This window comes from Pituophis catenifer, unplaced genomic scaffold (genome assembly GCF_029215685.1).
Source record: "Pituophis catenifer annectens isolate HBS135680 unplaced genomic scaffold, rPitCat1.0.hap2 SCAF_12, whole genome shotgun sequence".
Classification (NCBI taxonomy): Eukaryota; Metazoa; Chordata; class Lepidosauria; order Squamata; family Colubridae; genus Pituophis; species Pituophis catenifer.
The window spans coordinates 24,576,281-24,599,749 of NW_027256892.1; the positions used below are offsets into that span (position 1 = coordinate 24,576,281).

The 23,469-nt window shown below is 44.5% G+C and overlaps 1 protein-coding gene across 1 annotated transcript in view; it reads right to left on the reverse strand.

The window, feature by feature from the left end:
- The window catches only part of CBL (Cbl proto-oncogene), a 39,885-nt gene extending 20,163 nt beyond the window's left edge, over positions 1 to 19,722 (reverse strand). Inside the window, 5 exon segments of the mRNA XM_070952514.1 lie at positions 1,888 to 2,034; positions 11,702 to 11,949; positions 19,310 to 19,477; positions 19,479 to 19,683; positions 19,685 to 19,722. Of these exon segments, the coding sequence (XP_070808615.1) occupies positions 1,888 to 2,034; positions 11,702 to 11,949; positions 19,310 to 19,477; positions 19,479 to 19,683; positions 19,685 to 19,722 (806 nt within the window).
- Between the last annotated feature and the right edge of the window lie 3,747 nt (positions 19,723 to 23,469).

Below are 23,469 nucleotides of genomic sequence, written 5' to 3' on the forward strand. Positions count from 1 at the left end.
TGATTCTATCGCTCGGCTGGCTGGGGTCTTCTGGGAGTTGAAGTCCATACATCTTAAAATGGCTATGCTCTAGGAAGTCGCTGAACAACTGTCCCACTCATGCTTCCTAGCCATAAATATTCAAAGCGCACATCATTTCTGATACTGGACATTATAGTGTCTCCCATAAATTGCTCTTAAAACCATCCACGTTAATGGGCCTTTTGTCCATGCATATAGATTCACAACCACAAGAATGGAAGTACACAAATGCAGTCCAAAACTGAACTGCTTTGAGAGAAACAATGTACAATTACTGAAAGCAAACATCAGTCATAATTTGTCCAATAACTGATTAAAGCAGCTACTGACGTTAACAGCAGTATAAAAGGAATGTCACGTAACTGCATCTCAACAAGATCTCTGACATCTAAGTAACTGTACTGAGATACTAAATGAAGGAAGTCATGAAGGAAGACCAACTGCTTGCAGGCAAGGTTATGAGAGCACATATTTCATAAGCCTTAATTTGCAGATATGCCGTGCGTATTTCGTATGGGAAAAACTTGAATCTGGAATGCGATCAAAATTAATCTCCAGAGATAAACATCTTAAGTCATGGCAGTCTAGCCTCTTGAGGCCAAGTGAAACATCAATTCCTCAACAAATCAACCATGAACAATTTTTCTCCCCAAAGTCAAACCTTCTGTCAAGGAAAGGGCAAGGCTGAAGATTGTCGTGGGGGGGGGGTGTATTTTAATCCTATAAGAGTGGAGGCTACGGTCAGATAATTTCAAAGAAACACCTGAATGGCTTCACCCAGTCTTGACAGTCGAGTACAGTGATGGCTAACCTTTTTGCCATTGCATGCCAGGAGAGGGGGGGGAAGGGGGAGGGTCGCGCACGCACGTGCCCACGTGCATGTGTGTGCAACCCCCTCCCCCCTCCCGCTCCTGGCACATGATGACCTGGTAGGCCCGTTTTCCTTTCTTACCTGGTTCCAAATCCTCTCTGTGTATCTGGGAAGGGCGAAAACAGCCTTTCCCACTCCCTTGGAGGCCCTACGGAGGCTGAAAGGGCCCATTTCCCAACTCCCGGTGGGACAGGAAGTGACATTTTTTGCTGTCCCCAGCCTCCAGAACCTCTCTAGGAGTCTCTAGGAGCCTCTCTAGGAATCTATAGTAGCCTCTCTAGGAGTCTCTGGAGGCTGGGGACAGGAAAAAACGTCACTTCCTGTCCCACCGGGAGTGGGGAAATGGGCCCTTTCAGCCTCCGTAGGGCCTCCAAGGGAGTGGGAAAGGCTGTTTTCGCCCTTCCCAGATACACAGAGAGGATCTGGAGCCAGGTAAGAAAGAAAAACGGGCCTTCCCCACCCACCCCCCCAGGCCCTCCAGAGGCAGGTAACAGCCTGTTTCCCTACTTCTGGTGGGCCCAGAAGGCCCGAAAATCAGCTGGCCGGCGCGCGCATGTGACCCAGAGCTGAGCTGGCATGCCCACTAATATGGCTCCGCGTGCCACCTGTGACACACGTGCCATAGGTTCGCCATCATGGGTCTAGTACATGAGTGTCAAACTCAATTTTATTGAGGGCTACATCAGGGCTGTGGTTGACCTTGGGGGGGGGGGTGGCCAACTGGGTGGGCATGGCCAGCGACACCACTCTCCAGACTGCTGGCATGTTTCCTCTTTGCATTGAGTAGTCCGGGCCAAAGCGACATGGGTGGGACCCTTACATTTTCCAGGGTGGCCCTGCGGGCCCATGGGCCTTGTGTTTGACACCTCTGTTCTAATAGCTTTGGGGTTCCATCTCGCATATGTCAGAAAACCACGAGTGACAAAGCACTCCAGCTGTGAGTTGCCTGAAGAACTGCCAGAAGCCTAGCAGCTTATTTTGGGAATTGTACTTACTTCTCCTCAAAGGCTTTTCTCCAAAACTCGGCTGCATCTGCCTTTGTGATTCGGAAAGTGTCTCCTTGGAAGAGTCCATTTGGAAATATGCCTTTCAGTTCTGCCAGCATGTGGCTGAAGATCAGGGACAATTTGGTCAGGTTGCGCCTGCAAGGACAGAAAAACACATCTTTGTAACTGTGAGGGCCCCCCCAGGATAGTGAGACGAGTGACATATCAATTAAACGAACAAACAAATGTGCCATCAAATGGGAAAGCGGCAACCAAAAAATGAAAGAAGAAACTGGAAGCGTTGATTTTTCAGGTCACATTCTGAGTTGGTTTTTCTAGCGATGGATTCTAGTTCCCAGCAGTTTGGAAATTTAGCTTTACAGAACTTTACAAGCCCTCTTTGCCGTTTCAGGTGTTTTATTTGCCTAGCCAGAAGGTGCAATAAAAAGACAGCTAAAATGCTTTTGAAGTAAGGCAGAAAAATGAGGACCCAGCTAGAAGTTTCAAGTCCTTCAATCAGTGTTATATAATAACCATCAGTCCAGACAGCATTTCATTCAGAAGAATTCCAATTGTGATTTAAGTACACTTTATTAAGCAAATTAAGGTTTGGATAACTGAGTGTGCAAGAGCCGTCACCTTCTGAGTACATACTCCCAGGTTACTCAACACAGGTGTACAAGAAAAGGGTAAATTTAGGGTCCAGAGGGGACTGCTTCTGTTAGAAAATTATCAGCCCCCACGGTCAGCAAGAGGGAGGCTCCTCTGTAACTGGTCTAATCAACAGTGCCAGATGACAGCCAAATTCAGAGGATAAGATTCTTCCTTCACTCTTACTGCCCTTCGGCTTTAAGAAGTGAGAACAGATACTCAGGGTGCTTTTAATCAACAAGGACGCCTCACATCCTGGACATAAATTGTTTCAAGTCCTACCCTCAAAACGACGCTATAGAGCACTGCACACCAGAACTACTAGACACAAGGACAGTTTTTTCCTGAACGCCATCACTCGGCTAAACAAATAATTCCCTCAACACTGTCAAACTATTTACTAAGTCTGCACTACTATTAATCTTCTCATCGTTCCCACCACCCATCTCCTCCCACTTATGACTGTATGACTGTAACCTGTTGCTGTATCCTTATGGTTTATATTGTTTCCTAGTATGATTTGATTGCTTATTTGTACCCTATGACTATCATTAAGTGTTGTACCTTATGAATTCTTGTCTTTTTATGTACACTGAGAGCATATGCACCAAGACAAATTCCTTGTGTGTCCAATCACACTTGGCCAATAAAGAATTCTATCCTATTCTATCCTATTCTATCCTATCCTATCTATCCTATCCATACACGTGGAAAGTATGGGTAGGACCCTCAAACCTATAGATTCCTAAAGCCCCCCCTTTCTTTGCCCAAGGGTGATCTCTTCTGCTAGTGTCCTCACAGTATTTGCTGGCCTTAAAGCAATATTATCTCTGGGCTAATTCATGAGAATCTGACTGATGATGGCTTCTTTTGTTCCAGGAAAAAAGGAAGGAACAAGCATCAATTATGTTTGGAATTCATGACCAAGTTGGGCTTAAAACATAAATAAAATGTTCAAATGTCAAATGGAAAAAGCCCCTGGAAGAAACACCAGACAGCATAAATTAAACACGATGTGGCCTTTTACTTACAGAACTTATATAAAGCACCAAAGATATGTGAGGCACCTTCTAGATCAGTAACGGCTAACCTTTTTGCCATCGGGTGCCAAAAGCAGGGGGAGCTGGGGGGGGCACCTGCGCACATGCCTACACCCATAATTCTATGCCCCCCCCCCCCCGTGAATGCGTGCACGACCCACCTGCTTTTGGCACGCGATGGCCCAGTAGGCCCGTTTTTCGCCCTCCCCAGGCACCAGAGCCTTTCTAGGAGCCTGGGGATCGTGAAAACGGACTCCCCCACACCAGACGCTGGAAATGGCCCATTTGCCGACTTCTGGTAGGACCGGAAGGCCCGTTTTTCACTCTCCCCAGGCTCTAGAGCCTTTCTAGGAGCTGGGGTGGGAGAAAACAGCCTTTCCCACCCCCCCAGAGGCTGGAAATGGCCTGTTTCCCCGACTTCCAGTGGGCCCAGAAGGCCCGAAAATCAGTTGGCCGGCACACGCATGCACGCCAGAACTGAGCTCATGTGCCCACCGATATGGCTCAGCATGCCACCTGTGGGCACATGTGCCCATAGGTTCACCATCCCAGTTCTAGATCTTAAACCGAGAAGGAGCAGACATCTACACAAGAGCAGCAGCAGAAGAGAGCACTTTTATCTGTTGAGTGGACTGTAGCTGTGATGGAATTCCTCCTGTTTTAATTTTCAGGCAGTTAGCCGTGAGAGTGTTTATTCCGGATTATTTTTTTCCTTATCAACCACTGTTTTGGCACCATTCTCACTTTCTAATTAATATTACTTTCTCAAGGGGGACCTCCCAGAGAACCAAAGAACGCCTGTGAGATTCCCATGAGGGAAGAGTTCGGAAAGAAGCGAGGGAAGCGAATGCTTCTAGGTAGCCAATCACTCTGGACGGTCTAAAAATACGACGCGAAAGGCGGCTGGTGAGATACGAGTCTTGGCTCTGGGCCAGAGTGGTGAGTCTCCCATCCAAGGAGGTGGAGTTGAGACTTCGTGCATCAACTCCCGAAGACAACCTAGCTTAACCAGACGCCAGAATTAAAAAGGAAAATTAACACCCTATTAAATATGCCACATCAAAGCAATTCTGTGTTTTTTTTTCCACTTTTTTCTCTGCTTGGCTCTCCTCTTCAGTTCTTCATTACTTTCTGGCTCTAGATACCCTGCAAAAAAAGTCAAGAGGTCAGCCAAGCTCTCAGCCCCACTGCAGCCTTTAGCAGGGCCTCATTTTCCTGAGTTCAGTTTTCTGCTGCTTTTGCCTCTGACCTGCAGAAGGCTGTTCTTTTCCGGCTTCCTGTTTGCTGGATAAAAAAACATTCTACCATAACGGCTTGCCTTGCAGAAAGTCACTGGGATGTCAACCCACTCCATCCTTCTCTGCACCCTTCGTAAATCTTTAAAACCATCCTTTGACGCATCCAACTAGCTCCTCCAGAACTTCCCAGGAGTTCTTCTGAGGTTTTTAGTCCATTTAACTGAGCTTTTTACATTCAGCAGGGAAAAAAAAAGCATGCCCTCAATCAAGTTGGTGCCTCTGCAGAGAAAACATGCCTGCCTTGCCTCACCTTTCCTGAAATGATGCATCAGGACAATCATTACAAATCCAGATTAAGCAAGATTCTCAGATTATTTGGGGGAAGGGAGAGCCAGATAGCCTAAACTCTCTGGAATACAAGGCAGCTTCAAGTAGAAAAGCACTAGGAAATCTCTCAGCAATTACTACCATATACTGCTAATTCCAAGGGATGCGGTGGCTCAGTGGCTAAGACGCTGAGATTGTCGATCGAAAGGTCGGCAGTTCAGCGGTTCGAATCCCAGCACCACGTAATGGGGTGAGCTCCCATTACTTGTCCCAGCTTCTGCCAACCTAGCAGTTCGAAAGCACGTAAAAAAAAATGCAAGTAGAAAAATAGGGACCACCTTTGGTGGGAAGGGAACAGCGTTCCGTGCGCCTTTGGCATTGAGTCATGCCGGCCACATGACCACGGAGACGTCTTCGGACAGCGCTGGCTCTTCATCTTAGAAACAGAGATGAGCACCGCCCCCTAGAGTCGGGAACGACTATAGCACATATGTGCGAGGGGAACCTTTCCCTTTCTGCTAATTCCACTCATGACAAGCAGAAACTAAATTAAGGAAGGGAAAACATGCATAACAATCTACACTGAAACAGTCTGTAAACGCTTCATAGAATTTCTCTCTTCTGGGCGTAACGTTTTTTAAAAAAATATGTAGCAGCTACAGTACATGACAGACTAAAGGAATATTGGCATGCCATTTATATTTTAGGGCACCAAGTAAGGTTCGTGATCTTCTACAATATTCCAGAGGAGAGCCTAAGGAATTTGCCAGATGTTATTATATACAGGTAAGACCTTGACTTGCAAGAGTTCATTTAGTAACCATTCAAAGATATAACGGCACTTTAAAAAGTGACTCATGACTGTTTTTAACACTTATGACCAGAGGTCTTCAGACTTGGCAGCTTTAAGGCTTGTGGACTTCAACTCCCAGAATTCTCCCAGAATTATGTCCACAAGTCTTAAAGCTGCAAAGTTTGGGGACCCTTGCTTATGACCATTGTAGCACCCCCAATTTTGGGCCCAATTGTGGCTGTAGCTCCAGGACTACCTGTACTTCCCTAAGAGAAGAGCGAATATCGTCGGCAAATTTAAAAGCAACTCTAGCAGAACGCATATTAAATTCAAATTAAACACGCTATTACTATTTCCACCTTAGCCCTGAAAAATCTATGCATTCGCACCGCCTTATGATTAGAATAAAATTCCTTGCAGAAATCAGACTGCTAATGTAAGTAAACAAATGGTGTTTTGACAAAATGATTGCATGTTACAAAAGACAGGCTACAAGTTGGAAGACTGCGGATTGGGTAAACAAAACGAAGCATAACAAAACAAAACAAGAGGAGTGTTTTTTGAGCTCTTAATAAATACAAATGTTATGAATGGGCTTAAAAGCACGAGAGAAGAGAAGAGAGCTCTGAAAAAATATAAATATCCTGCCTAAAAATAACAACGATGCTTCCTTGTTTACGTTTGGTGAGGAAGACTGAAGATGTACCTGGGGACAGCTTGCATAAGCAAATCTGGTCCCCGCAATCGCTGTTTATTCAAAATGTCCAAACTCAAAAGACGGATGAGAGGAAACAAGTCTGCTGCCCCCACAGAAAGGTAAATTATTGTTGTTTCTACTGATCCTTATTAGCTTTAAACACACACCAGTTTCCCCCCCAGCCCCCCTTTTTTTTTCCAGGGAAGCCAGATGTGCTGGCTCAGGGGCGGAAGGGTTCAATTCACAGACTGATAAAGATGCTGAGATGTTTAGAAGGGAAAGCCCAGTCTCTCCAATCAGGAGGGCAGGCTACAGGTTTGCCCTCATACCGAGAAAGTAAACAGGGCACCACCCACATAACAGGGCAATGGACACCACAATGGAAGGCATTTGGATGGATTCTTCCATCTCAAGCTATGGATCGCTACATCTGGAAAGGACTCGATAATCCTGCATGCAACGGCCAGCTTTGTGATGCTATCTCAGTATCCTGTGCTTGCTTGATGCAACTGCGACTTGAATCCGATAAATGAATCTTAAGCGTCGGCCTTTGACAGGCAGTTAACTAGGTGGGAGAATTAGGTTAGGAGGGCATTGGATCTCTCGAGGAAAAAGTATTGGGGGAATTCATTTAGTGAGCTTTTCTTGACAAATTAGAAGGTCGTCTAATCCAGGAGCCCCCAACCCTGGTCTGTGGACCAGTTTGAGAAGTGGAATGAAGTAGCCGTTAAGTATGACGAGTGGATGGAAAGTAACTAGTTGGAGCTTGTAATTTTACCATAAACATTTACTGAAGCTTTAACTTTGGAACTTTGCTCCACCGTAAGACGTTAAGGTCTACTTTCACAATGAAGCATCAAATATGGAGACAGTGCATTTTTTAAACACTCAGGCCTCAGCAGAATGATGCCACCTGGGAGTTGTGTGCTTTTCGTCTCTGATCCAACTAACAGGTCCCACCAAGTTGGTTAAATTGGTGCCTGGCCCTTCCAATAACAGCATATTGCATGCAAGCTCCAACTACTGTGAATTCACCTCTCAGGAATGCTGAGCGGTCCTATTTAAAAATCCTATGTTGACATGTATACACTTCCTGCAGCTTCAGATCATAATCAACTTTGTAAAAAAAAAATAAAAAATAATGCGCAACTACTCTCAAGTCAGCTTTCCAACACACAATTTGAAGTTCTACTTTGCTCCAAACAGCAGCATAGAATATGTGGCTTTTCTAGAGAAGTACAGGAAACTAAACGGAGGGTATAAATTTCATACAGATACAGGTAACCCTTATTATTCTATGTTCTGTGTCACCATCAAGTGCCTATGTAAAGAACTATCCAACATCACTCTGATTTCGTGAACTAATTCCCCAATGCACTGGCATAAAATTCAGAGCACATGAATCAGCATAAAAATAAACACTTAACCATGGAACGTCCCTTAACATTAAAAACCAACTCTCAATTTGTTTCTACCGTAATCCCACATTCTACCTCGATATCTAAGACAGCACTTCTATATCCTAACCTCCAAACTTGATCTCCTCCAGACCAGAGGTTTCCAACCTTGGCAACTTTAAGCCTGGAGGACTCAACTCCCAGAATTCCCCAGCCAGCAAAGCTGGGTTATACCGATTATACAGATTATACCACCAGTAGCCATGGTTATCTTGAGCTCACGGCAACTGAAGTTCCATTCATCGGGAAGTTTGGGAAAGATGGATCATCCGTAAAGGCTCACCCAACTTTTCATTTGTGATCGTGTTTAGACCCTTTGCAAGCCATTTTAAAAGAAAAGCTGGGACGGCAGAACGGGCAACGGGACATGTTTTGCCCATTTCTTGCCGGAGTACCACAGACCCACATTTTCTTCATTCTTAAGGCAGCAAACATTTCACGTTTCTTTCTGACCATCTGGCAAGCAAAACGATTTCTCCCACCCCCCCCAACGGGCAGCTTCGGAACTTTCCCTAAGAAGCGCTAATTGAAATGCAGAAGTTGGTTATACCAGTCAGCTACGTCCTGGAGGGCATGGTTAATTTGAAGGAAGGGGCAGGCGGTGTTTTCGGACAGGCTGCCTCAACAACCCCTTATGGTGTTTTCCTGATCCAGAGCCGCACATTAAGAAGCAAAATGATTAGTAGCGGACTTGCTTCTGAATGGTGGGGGGGGGATGTCTAATGCTTCGAGTACATTAAACACGATAGCCGTGCATATTTCAAAAAGAAAAAAAGCCTGAATAAGACCAGCTTCCTTCCTACATGGAGCTGCCCATATTTTATAGATATAAACACACTGGGTATATCTGCAGCTTTTTCCTGTATGGATTTGTTCCTCTAGGCCCTACAGCTAAAGACAAGCATGAAATCTTGCAGAGACAGCCAACCCCCCCCCCCCTTTTCCCAGTCTCACCACAGGACTAGGCAAGGAGCTCAATACATTGGCTACTATTGGCTTTAAATGCTCATCACCTCCCACTATGCCAAGTGATGTTTTCATTTTAAAACGAAGGGGGTGGAGGGAGAGAGAGAATTTACAAATCCCGAGAAACCATTTCTTTAGAATGTACCGTCCTCCATGTTACACTGAAATCCTATCATCAACAGCTGCCTTGTTAAGACCAGCTGCCTGCAATTACTGCAGGTTCGAATCTCGCCAGGCTCAAGGTTGACTCAGCCTTCCATCCTTTCTAAGGTAGGTGAAATGAGGACCCAGTTTGTGGGGGCAATAAGCTGACTTTGTATAAATATACAAAAGGATGAAGGCTATTGCTTAGCGCATTGTAAGCCGCCCTGAGTCTCCGGAGAAGGGCGGCATATAAATCAAATTAAAAAACAAAACAAAACAGCTGAAATCTTGACCTCCGAGCAAGGATTGAGACATTAATTTTTACAACCCATGTTCAAAACCAAGTAGGACCCTCTAGGGGATTAGGATTCAGGCAAATCCATTGCAGAACTCTCCGAGGATAAGACTGGCTGTTAAAAAAACAAGCCCTGATCCGTGTTTACCATTTGCAATGTACCAACAAGATATTTTCTCCAGTCTCTTGCGTCTCATCCTTGGCTCAAGTAAGCAACAGGGAAGGCTGGGGGTCTTAGGAACAAACCCTACTCCAGTTGCAAATGTACACAACAAATGACTCACAGCAATGATCAAAGGGCTTCCTCTCCCTTAACCATAACTACTTACTCTGTACTGTTCACTGACGCCGTTTGAGGTAACTAAGGCTTTATTGAATTCCTGGCATCCTAGCCAGAGATGGCAACTGACATACATACCACAAAAAAAAAAAAAAAAAAGACTTAACTATGACTTTTTTTTTAAAAAAAAAATAATAAATACATGAAAACGTCGTTTGACAGCTTCCAAGGTCTTGAAGACACCAAAATTCTCCACATAAAACTAGCCCAACCTTCCCTGGACATCAGCTTCTGCACGTCAAGTAGCAGAAAGTGCTTCTGGCTTAAAGTGAAACTAAGCTCAAAGAACAGTGGAGAGAACCCAGCTCTATTTATGGCTCTAACCACAAGGCTTGATGCTTTCTTCATTCTGAAGGTAGGCCGTGCAGAAGTGGAAAATATTGCTTGCGCTGCGGTAACCGTGAAGCCCCGGGGTTATTTATTTAGAGCATTGCCCCAAACGGCGTTGCAAAGATGCTCCATTTATAAAGTATTATTTGACATTGTCTCAGCACTCTGTTGGGAACTGGGCGGGGGGGGGGGAGGGCAGCTGGGATGCTACATCAACGTTAAGAGATGGGTTTTTATGAACACAGCTCGGCCTGCCACCTCTTCCCACGTGTCTTCCAGCATCAATCCACACTCAGAGGCAGCGCCTCCATCTCAAAAATCCCATTGTCATCTGGAAGCTTAATCCCTAATTTAAAAATGTAATCACCGCAAGATGAAAAAGGCCACCTGCCAACTCTTCAAAGCAGGCTGGAAATTGCCTGTTCCTCCTGCAAAGTATATATATAAAAAAAAACCCTGCATTTCTTTGATAGAGCTCTCTCTGAGGAGCCTACAGAGAAAAGGTGGCTGGTAAAAGATTAGAATAAATAGATGGAAAAGCTTCTGGATATTGAATGCATCTCCAAGTTGCCTAGAGAAAATAATAGGGCACGTTTTAGCCTAAAGTTAAAAGATATATTCTCTTATGACCTGACTTCCATTGTCTGTACCCAAAGGTGCTTTTTCAAAAGGCAACTGGAATTCCTTTGTTTTGCTTGAAGACATTTTGCTTCTCATCCAAGCAGCTTCTTCAGTTCTAACTGAATGATGGACCTGAATGGAACTGAAGGACCTTCTTGGATGAGAAGTGAAATCTCTTCAAGCAAAACGAAGTCCACTTGCCTTTTGAAAAAGCACTTTTGGGACAACCATGACCTGGATGACTGAGAATCTCCATAGACATTCATCATCTGTACTTGCTTAACGTGATTTAATTGTATTAGTGGATACTTTATTTGGACAGTCCTATGCACTACATGGGCACCTCAGCATTTCAATAAAGGAGAATATTTGTAGCTCAGGGTTGAATTGAGGGGTCCCTGGTGTACTCCGAGCTTGGTGGTTTTCTTGCAGACATGTCATTACCCAAACTAGGTAGCATCATTGGCACTGTTACCTAGTTTGGGTAATGACACGTCTGCAAGAAAAGGGGCGTTGGTCCTACCTGAGACACGCCTTCTCGTTGGGTGTCCACCCACAATGGAAAACAACCAAGCTCAGAGAGACCCCATATCAGCATTTCTTTACTAATTTTGCAGAGCATTAGCTAGTTTACCAACCGGACTCATTTTTGCACATAATCTATCTTGCAAATCCCGGCTTCAAGATGTAAGTGGTTTTAAACTAAAGCATGGACATGGAGATTTCAGTGAAAATGAGACGAGCAGAGCAGCACCTCCAACTCAAACTGCTGAGCTGCCAGAGAAACATAAAATTCAGGGGAAAACCAAAAGTTGAAACAAAAGCATACCAAGACAAGGAATTTGGAAAGAAGCAAGGGGACTTCCCCAGATTCAGGCGTGCTCTAGAATATTACGGATAAATTCCAGCAGAAGCCAGCATTACCTAGGCTGGGAATTCTCTTCATACATTCTTTCTTTTCCTTCCTTAAAGAGGCTGATGGTTTGTTTTGTCTTCTTCATCAGGTTTTCCATAAACACCCGGAAGTATTCGTTCTCTCCCAGAGTCTCCATCTTTCCCTCGTAGCAGGACAGGATGGTTCGCAGATGCTGGTAGGTGTCGGGAAGGAGGTCTAGAATGTAGGGAGGACTGTTCTTTAGTGCCAGCTTGGGGTTCTGACATAAACGCACAACCTAAGAAGTGTAAAGAGCAAACATAATCAAATGTAAAAATGCCTTCCGGAGGGTCAGCACTGTTTTGAAATTTAAGAATGCATTCTCACAATAACAGCATGCTTTAATGAAGTCTCAAAAACGTGACGAGTGAGAGGCTGAACCTACAAGTTACGAACTCCGATTCACAAATTTTAAACCTGCAAAAAGTTCTTGTTCAGGCCACACCGCATACTAATCTCAAAACTCGAGGCGAGACGTCTGTGGTGTAGCCTACCCTTCTGCCACAGAAACTTCTCCCACAAAGACATTAATTAAGATGCTATTTAAAAGTTGTCGAAGTTACTCCTATTCCATCATCAGCTTTTTCGAGACTGTGTGCACAAAGCACCAAAATAGTGACACCAAGAAAAAGGTTTCACTTAAGAGAGAAATGTACTAGCTTCTGGACTTCCTCTGTCCGCTTCACGAGTGGGGTCTTAGCAAAGTTAGATTTCTAACCCAATTATCAATGGAGCACTTTGGTGGGTGACAGTCACCATGTTTTTACTCAGCTCTCTGTAAGGGTTCATGACCCAGAATCATCGGAGGAGGAGAAGGAACGGGGCACTGATACCTTTGTCCAAGGATCTGCTAACCTACACATGGCATTATTGTAACTCTACAAAGCTCAACAGCTCTTCGAGACCGCCTTCTACCGCATAGCTCCCAAAGACCGGTAAGATTCCCACAGAGTTGGTCTCCTCCGGATCCTGTCAGCTAAACAATGTCGGCTGGCAGGCGCGCAGGGGAGGGCCTTCTCTGTGGCTGCCCTGGCTCTCTGGAACCAGTTACCTCCTGAGGTCCGGACCGTCCCCACCCTATTGGCCTTCCAGAAAGCGGTGAAGACCTGGCTTTTCCGGCAGGCCTGGGGCCGTTGATCTCGCTGCTGCAATCTTGCGAGATCCGGCCATGAATGGAGTGTATGGGTTTTTAATGTTTTTTTAAAACAACTTTTATGGTATATTGTTTGCATTATTTTTTATTGTAAGCCGCCCAGAGTCCCCAGGGAGTTGGGCATCATAGAAATGCGACAAATAAATAAATAAACAGGTTATAGCAACACTTGGAACAGGAGAGGGAGGAAGACCAAGGAACTGCAGCTGAGCAGAGGGTGTGTGACCACTGGAATATTTTGCAAAGCTCCTCTTAGGGTGAACGGTTCTTCGATATGTAACACTGAAACTTTCTGATGCTCAATAAGTTTTTTTAAAAAAGACCTGATGAAACAACAGCCTTTGATTTTACTGCAAGAGATCGTGTTTTGCTATTTGACACAATGTGCTAAATCTGGGATGGGGGAAGAAGGAGCTACTGTATGTAGACCTCTGCTAAATTGCAAATACTAGAAGGCTAATGAGAATAATCTTAAAGCACAGATAGGATTTGGCACCTAAACTATCAAAAAGGAAATGGGCTATGGAAACAGCGAATCAGTTATTTTTATCAGCTGTAGCTTTAGCTGACCAGTCTGTTTAATACAAGCAAGGGTATTGTGCATCCAAAATATCGCATTATTCTGTTCTAATTCTACAAATCTTTCCTTAGGAGCTAGGTAGAGCAATGTTTCTGAACCTTGATAGCTTTTAGATATGTAGACTTCAACTCCCAGAATTCCGCAGCTGCCTTCCCCAACTAAAAGAATAATCTGCCTGGAAGATTCTCAAACAATAAATCAACATTCAAGAAAAATAAACTCCCTTGGGACTGCTACATTTTGGGAAACCATCAATTACAATGCGTATTTAACAGCTACATTTTTCATATCAATGGATTTTAACAAGACTCCCAAGTCCCAATATAAATCTAATAAAAGAAAAAGAAAAGAAGTATGGGCTTGGCCAGCTTTTGTAATGACCAATTTTTTAGCTATCACTTCTCAATAAGATTTATCGTTCACCTCATTCCTCAGATGTAGTCTGCATTTTTCTTTTAAAAATATGCACATTGTGACTAAAATTCAAATAACTCCAAGCCACTGCACAACTCCCTGCAATCCAATGTGACTCTGGATTTGTTAAAACCTCCAGAATAATAACTTGTATATGGTTTAAAGATCCAGAGTTTAAAATGTAAAGAACAAAGTGCTCCAAGATACCATTATATAAATTTCTTAAATAGGCTAACAAAGAAAGGGCACAATGCAATCAAAACAACTATGGATAATACTTCAGCTCAAGTTTGATCATGTTTTCATTAAAAAACCTTTAAAACCATGTAAACATGTGCTAAAGTATAGAACAAAAATGCATTTTATTTTTGTAAAGCCATTCTATATTCTGAATAGCTCAAAGTGAAGATGATTCACTGACAACAGCATTATCTAGGAAATCAAAAGCAACGAAAAATCATGTTCCTGCGTCAGAAATAATGGGAAATGGAAATATGCCACAGACGCCATAAATCTAATTACTATTCATCATACATGAATTCTCATGACTTCTAGGAAACAAATACCAAAAATAACCATCTCCTGTGAAAAGTTAACAAATCAGAAAAGTAAGGACATATTACCTTTCATTAGTATTAGCTATCATTTAGTTCAATTACTTACTTTCAAAGGGTAGAACATAAAATCCAATTTTCTCTTAAAGCAATTTAAGAACAGCTATTCAGTATCAGTAGTTATAACTTTAATAGTTGTATTAAAGTTCATTTTTGTCACAGAACCTTAGCAATCCTAAACTCATGATTTCTAACCCAAAACCGTATAATTCAATGGAAGCAGAGTGTGTAGTTATAGAGATGCAGCAGTAAGATTTTAAAGAGTACCAAATTTATTTCAAATAGTAGAACAGCTATATAAGTAAGATGTTTTATTGCTGATATATCACTCCAGTCTCGATTGCTAAAATAAATAATTCATTTCCCAAATTTAATTTCAATTGAAAACCATTGTGGAACAACTTTCATATATGGAGTTGTGCCACATCCAAAATTTGGGTATTAAGAGTTTATATTCTATCTCTATGAATGATTTATAGTGCTGTACTGATTTAATGCATTATTCACTACCCATATTTTCTCTTAATTATTTGCACTGGGTTAACTAGCATCTTTAAGATTTAATACAGATGATTGAACTTTGATTAGAAAATGGATATTAAATATTTTATCATATTTATATGGCCACCTATTGCCAAAGAAGTGACTTTAGGTGGCTAAATCATTAGCAAATACCAGCATTTCTTGACCTTGGTGACTTTAAGATCTGTGAATTTCAACTCCCAGAGCTGTGCTGGCTGGGGAATTCTGGGAGTTGAAGTCCACAGATCTTAAAGTCGCCATAGGTTGAGAAATGCTGGCCCATACTATATTTATGCTCCTTCCTTAGCTTTAACAGATAGCTCCTAAGGACAAGTAACTTCAACAAGAGGCTCTTCACCAAGTATTAACGTCATAGCAATAATTATAGTCAAGTATTATCTGATCACATCAAGGTTTCTATCATGATCATTGAGATAAAATTAAGAGAGAGTCTTAGTCAATCAAAATAAAGCTACAGGAAGTGATGATGGTTTGGTTGGGCTGTATTCACATTGTGTAGGGACTTAGTACAGGGCATCATAATATCATTACATGAATTACAAGTTTATTAATGACATCATGGCACCCAGGGCATCATTTGACTCGTGGCTGCCCAAAAAGATGCGATAGCTGGCAGCCTTACATTTTAAAATGGAAATATTTTGCATTGACAATTGTGTGATTCTGTGAAAAGTGTGCCTTCTTGAAAACTTTCCCAGTTTGAAAACAGATTGCTATCTTATCTTCAGGGAGGCAAGGAGTAAAGCATAAACATTTAAGTTGTTGCTCAATATTCTAAAGAAAGGAAAAAGAGGAAACAACAAAAACATTATTTCAAGTCACATGAACTGGTGAGCTCCCTTCAACACACTGACTGACCTACCATGCTTCACCTCTCTGCAGCATTCTTGCTCCAGTTCATGCATATGAAATAGGTTATTAGCTACTGTACTAGCTAATTATTTGCTAATTAGGTCTCCGATTGTTTTATTTTTTCAATGCACTCCATAGGATTCAAAAAAGCACATTTTAACTGGCATGCCATTTTGCTGTTGGCCCCTCAACTTCCACTAATTTTTTTTAGCAACCAAACTATCCAGCATAATGTTGTAAAGATACTTAAAAACACTGGCCTAAAAGCTTGCCAAAATTCAGAAATCATTCTTTAGCTTATAACGTGATGGTTACATCTTCTATCCTTGGAAAACTTTCTAATTTTACTAGACCCAATTCCTCAAATACAGTATTTAAGCGGCCTCTTCTTATTTTTTAACATTCTCATTTCAACTGTTACACATCAGCTATATTAGTATATCATCTACACAGCTTTAATACTGAAACAACACATTAAGTTTATGAATGAACCAAAAATCTATTACAGTCCAAGACCTGATGTGCATCAGATCAGAGATCTTCAAACATAGCTGGCTGGAGAATTCTGGGAGTTGAAGTCCACAAGTCTTAAAGCTGCTAAGTTTGAGGAAGGCATTAGACTATTATAAGCGTAATAGTTGCACATATCAGGACCAAACAATTAACATAAAATAGAAAAAAAATCCCATCCATGTTATCTGGCTAAAACATACAGGGCAGCTGGCTATAGGCAGAAGAACTGATTTTTCCTCCCATGCCAAGCATACCTTAGCTCAAATGTTTAAAACGTATATAACAATATAAAGAAACAGATGTGCAAACAAGCATACCCATAAACATTGAAACATGCATTTTTCCTCAATAATATGTGCCACCCTAAGAAAGTCCCTGCCTTCTAAAACCCACAGTTGAAACATTCATCCCAACGATCTGCAACTTCAATACAAGTGAAAAAGTCTTGGCATATCAAATCAGCCTATTTGACTACGGTGGCTTATAAAATTGAAATAAAGAAATAAATTTCCAGGCCACATCATTAATCCAAGGCCTTTAATGCAGATTCTTATCAAACCTTTCATGGCATCTAAAGTTTGATCTGAAGCCAAATTTCCAGTTCTCCAATATCTCAACTTCCCAGAACCCGACCTACAACTATTTCCTTCTTTCCAGATAAGACAGCCTTCTCTCCTCGGGATATTCACATTCAGCCAAAGAATAAAGCAGAATGTAACTGCTTTTTTTTGCCTGCATTGATTTCATGTTCCTTTTGCTCTTCCTCACTTCCTTCCCTTGCCTGCTAAATTAAGATCAGCTCCTCAGGACAGGAACTTGTTTGCGATTAGCAGCAGTTGCAAAATAACCAATGCAGACTGACAGTTTTGTATCATTCTCACTCCCAAGAAGACTTGAGCTTGGGCTCATACACTAACACTATAACATCCCAGCCAGCCAGCAATCCATCCTCTCTTACTTTTTTTCCTATGCTATACTGAAAACCCCTCGTTATCTCCATTTCTAATACAAAAAAAATATCTGTAGCTCAGGAATCTTGGGGTCTCAGAAAGTCTCCCACAACTCCATTTCTTACTAGCCCAGTCTGCAGACCTGACCCTTGCATGTACAGATGGAATCTCATTTCCCTTCCAATAAGGATCTTATTACGATGGTGCTCGGTCGCACAGTCAGCCAGATGTTTAGGCTGGATTTGGAATTTTGGTCTACTTATCTCTCCCAAGGACCTGGGACAGGTAGATGCTGTTGCTTGATGGCGCTAAGAGGTACCGTTGCAGGATGTCAGCTGTTGCAAGTCAAGCTGCCTTTTGCAATTGACCGATGGGGATTGCATCAATGCCGATGGTATTAAAGTGGTGCTCCAGATGTTTTGGGGTTATACCCAAGGCACCTATTGCTTTTGCTTTCTTTTGCTTATTAGGACAGTCGGCTGCACAGTCAGCCAGATGTTCAGACTGGATTTGGCCCTTTCTATTCACCTAGGACCTGGTGTAGTCACAGGTGGATGTTTTGCGGCGTCAAAAGATACCCTTGCATGATGGAAGCAGTTCCCAGTCAAGCTGCCTTTTGCAACGGACAGACAGGGACAGTCAGGCGCAGAGTCAAGCCAGATGTTCAGGCTGGATTTGGCCTTTTTTATCCACCCGCAAGTCCTTCCCAAGAACCCAGCATAGATAGATATGGAGGCAGGTTGTAAGCTGCTCCAAGCAAAGCTGCCTTTTGCAACTGATTGCTATTATTATATTATTTGGCAATGCCTTCCCTACCTTAAAATTTTAAGTTCCGGAGCTCGCAGAATGACTGCTTCTTTCTTTAGTAATATACTAGAACTTGTATTTTTAGAATAGTTTGTCACACACACACACACACACACATATATATATATATATGTATACAGGTCTCATGCATGAGCAGGGGGTTGGATTAGATGACCTTCAAGGTCCCTTCCAACTCGGTTACTGTTACATACATATATATGCATATATATGCATATACGTGTGTGGTGCAGATATATGTATGTATATAGCATGTGTACACGTGTGTTATGTACATGTTTGGGTAGATATATATATATGAGAGCAGGTAACAGAATTTCATTTTTAATGCTGGCAGGTGCGCTCGCAGTAAAAAAAAAACCATAATAAAAGTTACCCATCTTATCTAACTTAGAGAAGTTCTCCAAAAACCCAGGGCTGTACCCCAGCCACCCCACACTCCACGCAGCTTCCTTTGCAAGAATTCCCCAGCGCACCCCTTGGAGGGGGGAAGGAAGGGAGAAGGGAGGGGCAATCCTTTGGGTACTTGCCCCCCCCTCTTCCTCCCCTCCTCAGAAGCCCCCACCCCACCCGGACATTGCCCTCGTGCCCTCCCACCTTGGGCCACCCCTGGAAGCCTTTCGCACCCCACCCCCTGGCCAGGGCCTGAGCCTGGGGGGAGGAGGGGCGAAGGGCGGGGGGAAAGAAGGGAAGGGAGGGAGAGAAGGAGACTCCCCCCCCCCCGCTCCCTCCCTCCCCTCCTCCCCCTCCCCCTCCCTCCCCTTCCCCTAACCTTGTCCATGTATTTCCAGCACTTTGGGGGAGTGAGGCAAGTGCGGGGGGGGGGGGGGAAGGAGGAAAGGGAGGAGACTGTCCCCCCTGCTCCCTCCCTCCCCTCCCCCTAACCTTGTCCATCTGCTTCCAGCACTGGGAGGAGGGGGGGCAAGTGTGGGGGGGAAGGAGGGAAGGGAGGGAGAGAGAAGGAGACTGCCCCCCCGCTCCCTCCCCTCCTCCCTCTCCCCTCCCCTCCTCCCCCCTCCCTTCCCCTTGTCCATCTGCTTCCAGCACTTTGGGGGAGTGGGGCAAGTGCGGGGGGGAAGGAGGGAAGGGAGGAGACTGCCCCCCCGCTCCCTCCCCCCTACTCCCTCCCCTCCCCTCCTCCCCCCTCCCCTCACCTTGTCCATCAGCTTCCAGCACTTCTCGACCATCTTCTTGTCCACGGTGCAGGGCTGGTGGGGGCCGAGGTGGTGGTGGTGGGGCTGGAAGGCGTCCTTCATGAGGCCGATGAGGCCCCCGGGGCCCTTCTTCACAGGGGCAGCCATGGGGACGGGGGTGGGGGGGGGGGTGAAGGGAAGGGAAAGAGGCGGCCTCAGCGACGACACCCCTGCCGGGCCCCTCGAGGAGGCTGAGGGAGCTCAGGCGGCTTAAAGCGGGGTCCTTTTCCCGTCCTGAGGGCCCGGCTCGGGCAGCGTCGGGCCGGGCTGAGGGGAAGCGGCTCCACGAGCGCCGGGGACGCGCCCGACTGACGAAGAAAAGGGAAGTGGGGAGGGGGGGGAGGAAAGGAAGGGCAGGAAGGGCTGCGGCGCATGCGCGCCGGCGCGAGCCTCTCCGGGCGGAGCTTCCTGATTGGCTGGGCGGACCAGAGAGGCGTGGTGTTTGTGTGTGTGTGTGACTGAGAAGGAGAGGAAGGAAAGCGGGCGCTGCGCGAGCCTCCTCGAGGGGCGGCGCGCTGCCATTGGCCGCCCAGAACGCCTCTCCCCCACCTCCGGCGGAAAAATTCTGCTCTGATTGGTCCAAGATTTCGAGAACGCCTCCCCTCCCACCACTCTTAGAAAAGCCGTTTTCTGATTGGTCCGTGCAAGGAAAGGGGGCGGGGCGCCCCACCTTTCTCTTTCTCCTCACGTAAAATCGGCGCTGGCTCGCGAGCGGGAAGAAGCCGGGCTTTAAATGGCCTCAGTCCCATTATGCCGGCCGTTTATTTCTTTTTTTTTTTTTTTTTTTCGAAGGACACCCGAGAAGCCGACACTTCCATCCCAGGCAGGACAAGAGCATCAATTCCTCGCTCTGCCCACGCCCACCCGGCGTCTGATTAGCATAGCCACGCCTCGCCGTGCGTCTTTTAAATGTCTTCGGGTGCGCCATAAGAGCCGAGTGCGCGTGCGCCTTGAGGGCGTGTGTGCGGAGGCATGCGCAGTACTGCGAAAGGAGGCTCGCGATGCCATGATGAAGTCGGGCAGCCCGGCTCTATTCTGTAAATAAAGAGACTGCAGGATTGAGCAAAAGTGCAAGTTATGCAATTTGCTGGCTTAATGCAGAGCTACTTTCCCTCCTGCCAGTCTATAAAAAAATTATAATGGCAGAAATCAAATTACTTCTTGGGTTTTAATTCTGAATACAGCTAGCTGGTAACTGGAAGGCACAGCCAAGGATAGAAAAAAATGCAGAGTGACTTGGATTTCCTTTCTAAAATCAGATCAAGAACAGAATAAAGAGAGTTGGAAGGGACCTTGGAGGTCATCTAGTCCAACCCCCCACCCAAGCCGGAGACCCTACACCATTTCTGACAGATGGCAGTTCAGTCTCTTCTTGAAAGCCTCCAGTGATGAAGCTCCCACAACTTCCGAAGGCAACTTTTGTTCCATGGGTGGATTGCTCTCGCCGTCAGACAATTCCTCCTTATTTCTAGGTTGAATCTCTCCTTGTTCGGTATCCATCCATTACTTCTTGTCTGGCCTTTGGGGGCTTTGGAAAACAGCTTGACCCCCTTCCTCTCTGTATTGTTGTTAGTTGTGAAGTTGTGTCCGACCCATTGTGACCCCATGGACAACATTTCTCCTGGCCTTCCAGTCCTCTACCATCTCCCGGAGACCATTTAAACTCACGCCGACTGCTTCAGTGACTCCGTCCAGCCACCTCGTTCTCTGCCGTCCCCTTCTTCTTTTGCCCTCCATTGTTCCCAGCATTAGGCTCTTCTCCAGGGAGTCCTTCCTGCTCATTAGGTGGCCTAAGTATTTGAGTTTCCTCTTCAGGATCTGGCCTTCTAAAGAGCAGTCAGGGTTGATCTCCTCTAGGACTGACCGGTTGGATCGCCTTGCAGTCCAAGGGATTCGCTGCGGTCCAGAGCTCCTCTCTGTGGCAGCCCCTTAAATATTGGAAGACTGCTCTCCTGTCTCCCCTGGTCCTTCTCTTCACTAGACTAGCCAGGCCCAGTTCCTGCAACCGTTCATCGTATGTTTTAGCCTCCAGTCTTCTAATCATCCTGGTTGCTCTTCTCTGCACTTTTTCTAGAGTCTCAACCTCTTTTTTATAGTGTGGTGACCAAAACTGGATGCAGTATTCTAGGTGTGGTCTTATTAGGGCTTTATAGAGTGGTATTAGTACCTCCCTTGATCTTGATTGTTTCCCTCTGGGAATGCAGTTTAGGATTGCATTGGCTTTTTTGACTGCGGCCTTACCCTCCTGTTTCTCCAGACTCTCCCATAAATCCCAGCCAGTGTGGCTTTTGGGCTCCAGACTGAAGAAAGCTGTCTTAAACTCAAATTCTTTGCAAATTTTACAAAAATCTGGAGAGTCACGCTTCCTTCTGACAAGGGGACAGAACAATGCAAGGAAAATATGGAAGTGGCTGATAAAACAGAAGTAAGGCAACAAAAAGAGAAACGAAGGCGTCAGGAGAAGTTTTGGACTGACGAAATATCTTCATTGGCCTTCTTTCCGACAACAAAGAGGAAGTGATCCAAGAGGAGAAGATCAGGTTTAGAGGGTGTCCTGGGTAAAGAAAATGGAGAAAGATCTGGGTGAAAGATCCACTCAGTGGCTCAAGGAAAAGAGTTTGTTTTTCTCCAGAAGTCCTAGGTAGCTTCGGGAGAAAGTGACTTTTATATAACTTTTCAAGATTCAAAACCAGGAAGCGAGACGAACGTTGGTGAATTCTCCAACTCTTCCATTGAGGAAGGGGATCCTAACACTGGTGGAAATAAAACCCACCATGTTATACAACCTCTCCCACACACCCTCATTTCACGGTCTCTGTTTCTGTCGCTTTCCTCTGAGAGGCGGTTTAGAAGTATCTCTAGCAGGACTTCCAGATACTGGAACAGTTCCCTAGCCTAAGCCATCCGTCTGGTCAACTCCCAAGATAGGTTTCTCTCGCCACGGACATGTATACATCCGAATTAGACTGTGTTTATATCTTCTCATATAATATATGTGGGTATATGCATTATTTTGTATTTATTTATTTATTTTGTCATGTTCATGTAGTGTATATTGGAGGTGGAGACCCTTTGAGAGCTGCAGGCAACGAAATTTCATTTTAATGTATGCCGATCAGTGTACATTCAAAGTGACAATAAAATTATTCTATTCTATTCTATTCTTTCCATTCCATTATTCATTATTCTATTCTATAATGAAGTTTCATTTTAATGTATGCCGATCAGTGTACATTTAAAGTGACAAAGTGATTCTATTCCATTCTATTCCACATTCTATTCCATTTCATTCCATTCCATTATTCTATTCTATTCCATTCTTCATTACATGGGGCTCCCCTTGAGGAGCACCCGGAGGCTCCAACTGGAGCAGAACGCAGCCGCGCGGGTACTTATGGGGGCGACATGGCGCTCCCATGTAACACTTCTCCTGCGCGAGCTGCATTGGCTTCCAGTGGTCTTCCGGGTGCGCTTCAAGGTACTGGTTCTCATCTTCAAAGCGCTCCATGGCTTAGGGCCCGGTTATTTACGAGACCACCTTCTGCCACCGATAACCTCCCACAGAGAGGGCCTCCTCAGGGTGCCGTCGGTCAGGCAATGTCAGCTGGCGACCCCCCGGGGAAGAGCCTTCTCTGTTGGGGCACCCGCCCTCTGGAATGAGCTACCCCCAGGGATACAACTAATCCCAGACCTCCGGACTTTCCGCCGGGCTCTGAAAAGGTTCCTATTTCGGCAAGCCAGGCTGGCTTAAAATTTTTATTGGTTTTATGGGTAAGGGGTTTTAAATTGGGGAAAGCCATTAGGGATTTAATTTTGTTTTAAATGTATTTTAATGTTTATATTGTATGTTTTTTAATCTTGGCTGTTCACCGCCCTGAGTCCTTCGGGAGAGGGGGCGGTATAAAAATTTTATAAATAAATAAATAAATAAATAAATAAATAAATAAATAAATAAATAAATAAATTATTCTATTCTATTCCATTATTCATTATTCTATTCTGTTCTGTTCTGTTCTACTCTAATTCTATCCTATCCTATCCTATCCTATCCTATCCTATCCTATCCTATCCTATCTTTATTTCCATTCCATTCCACTTATTATTCTATCCATTCGATTATT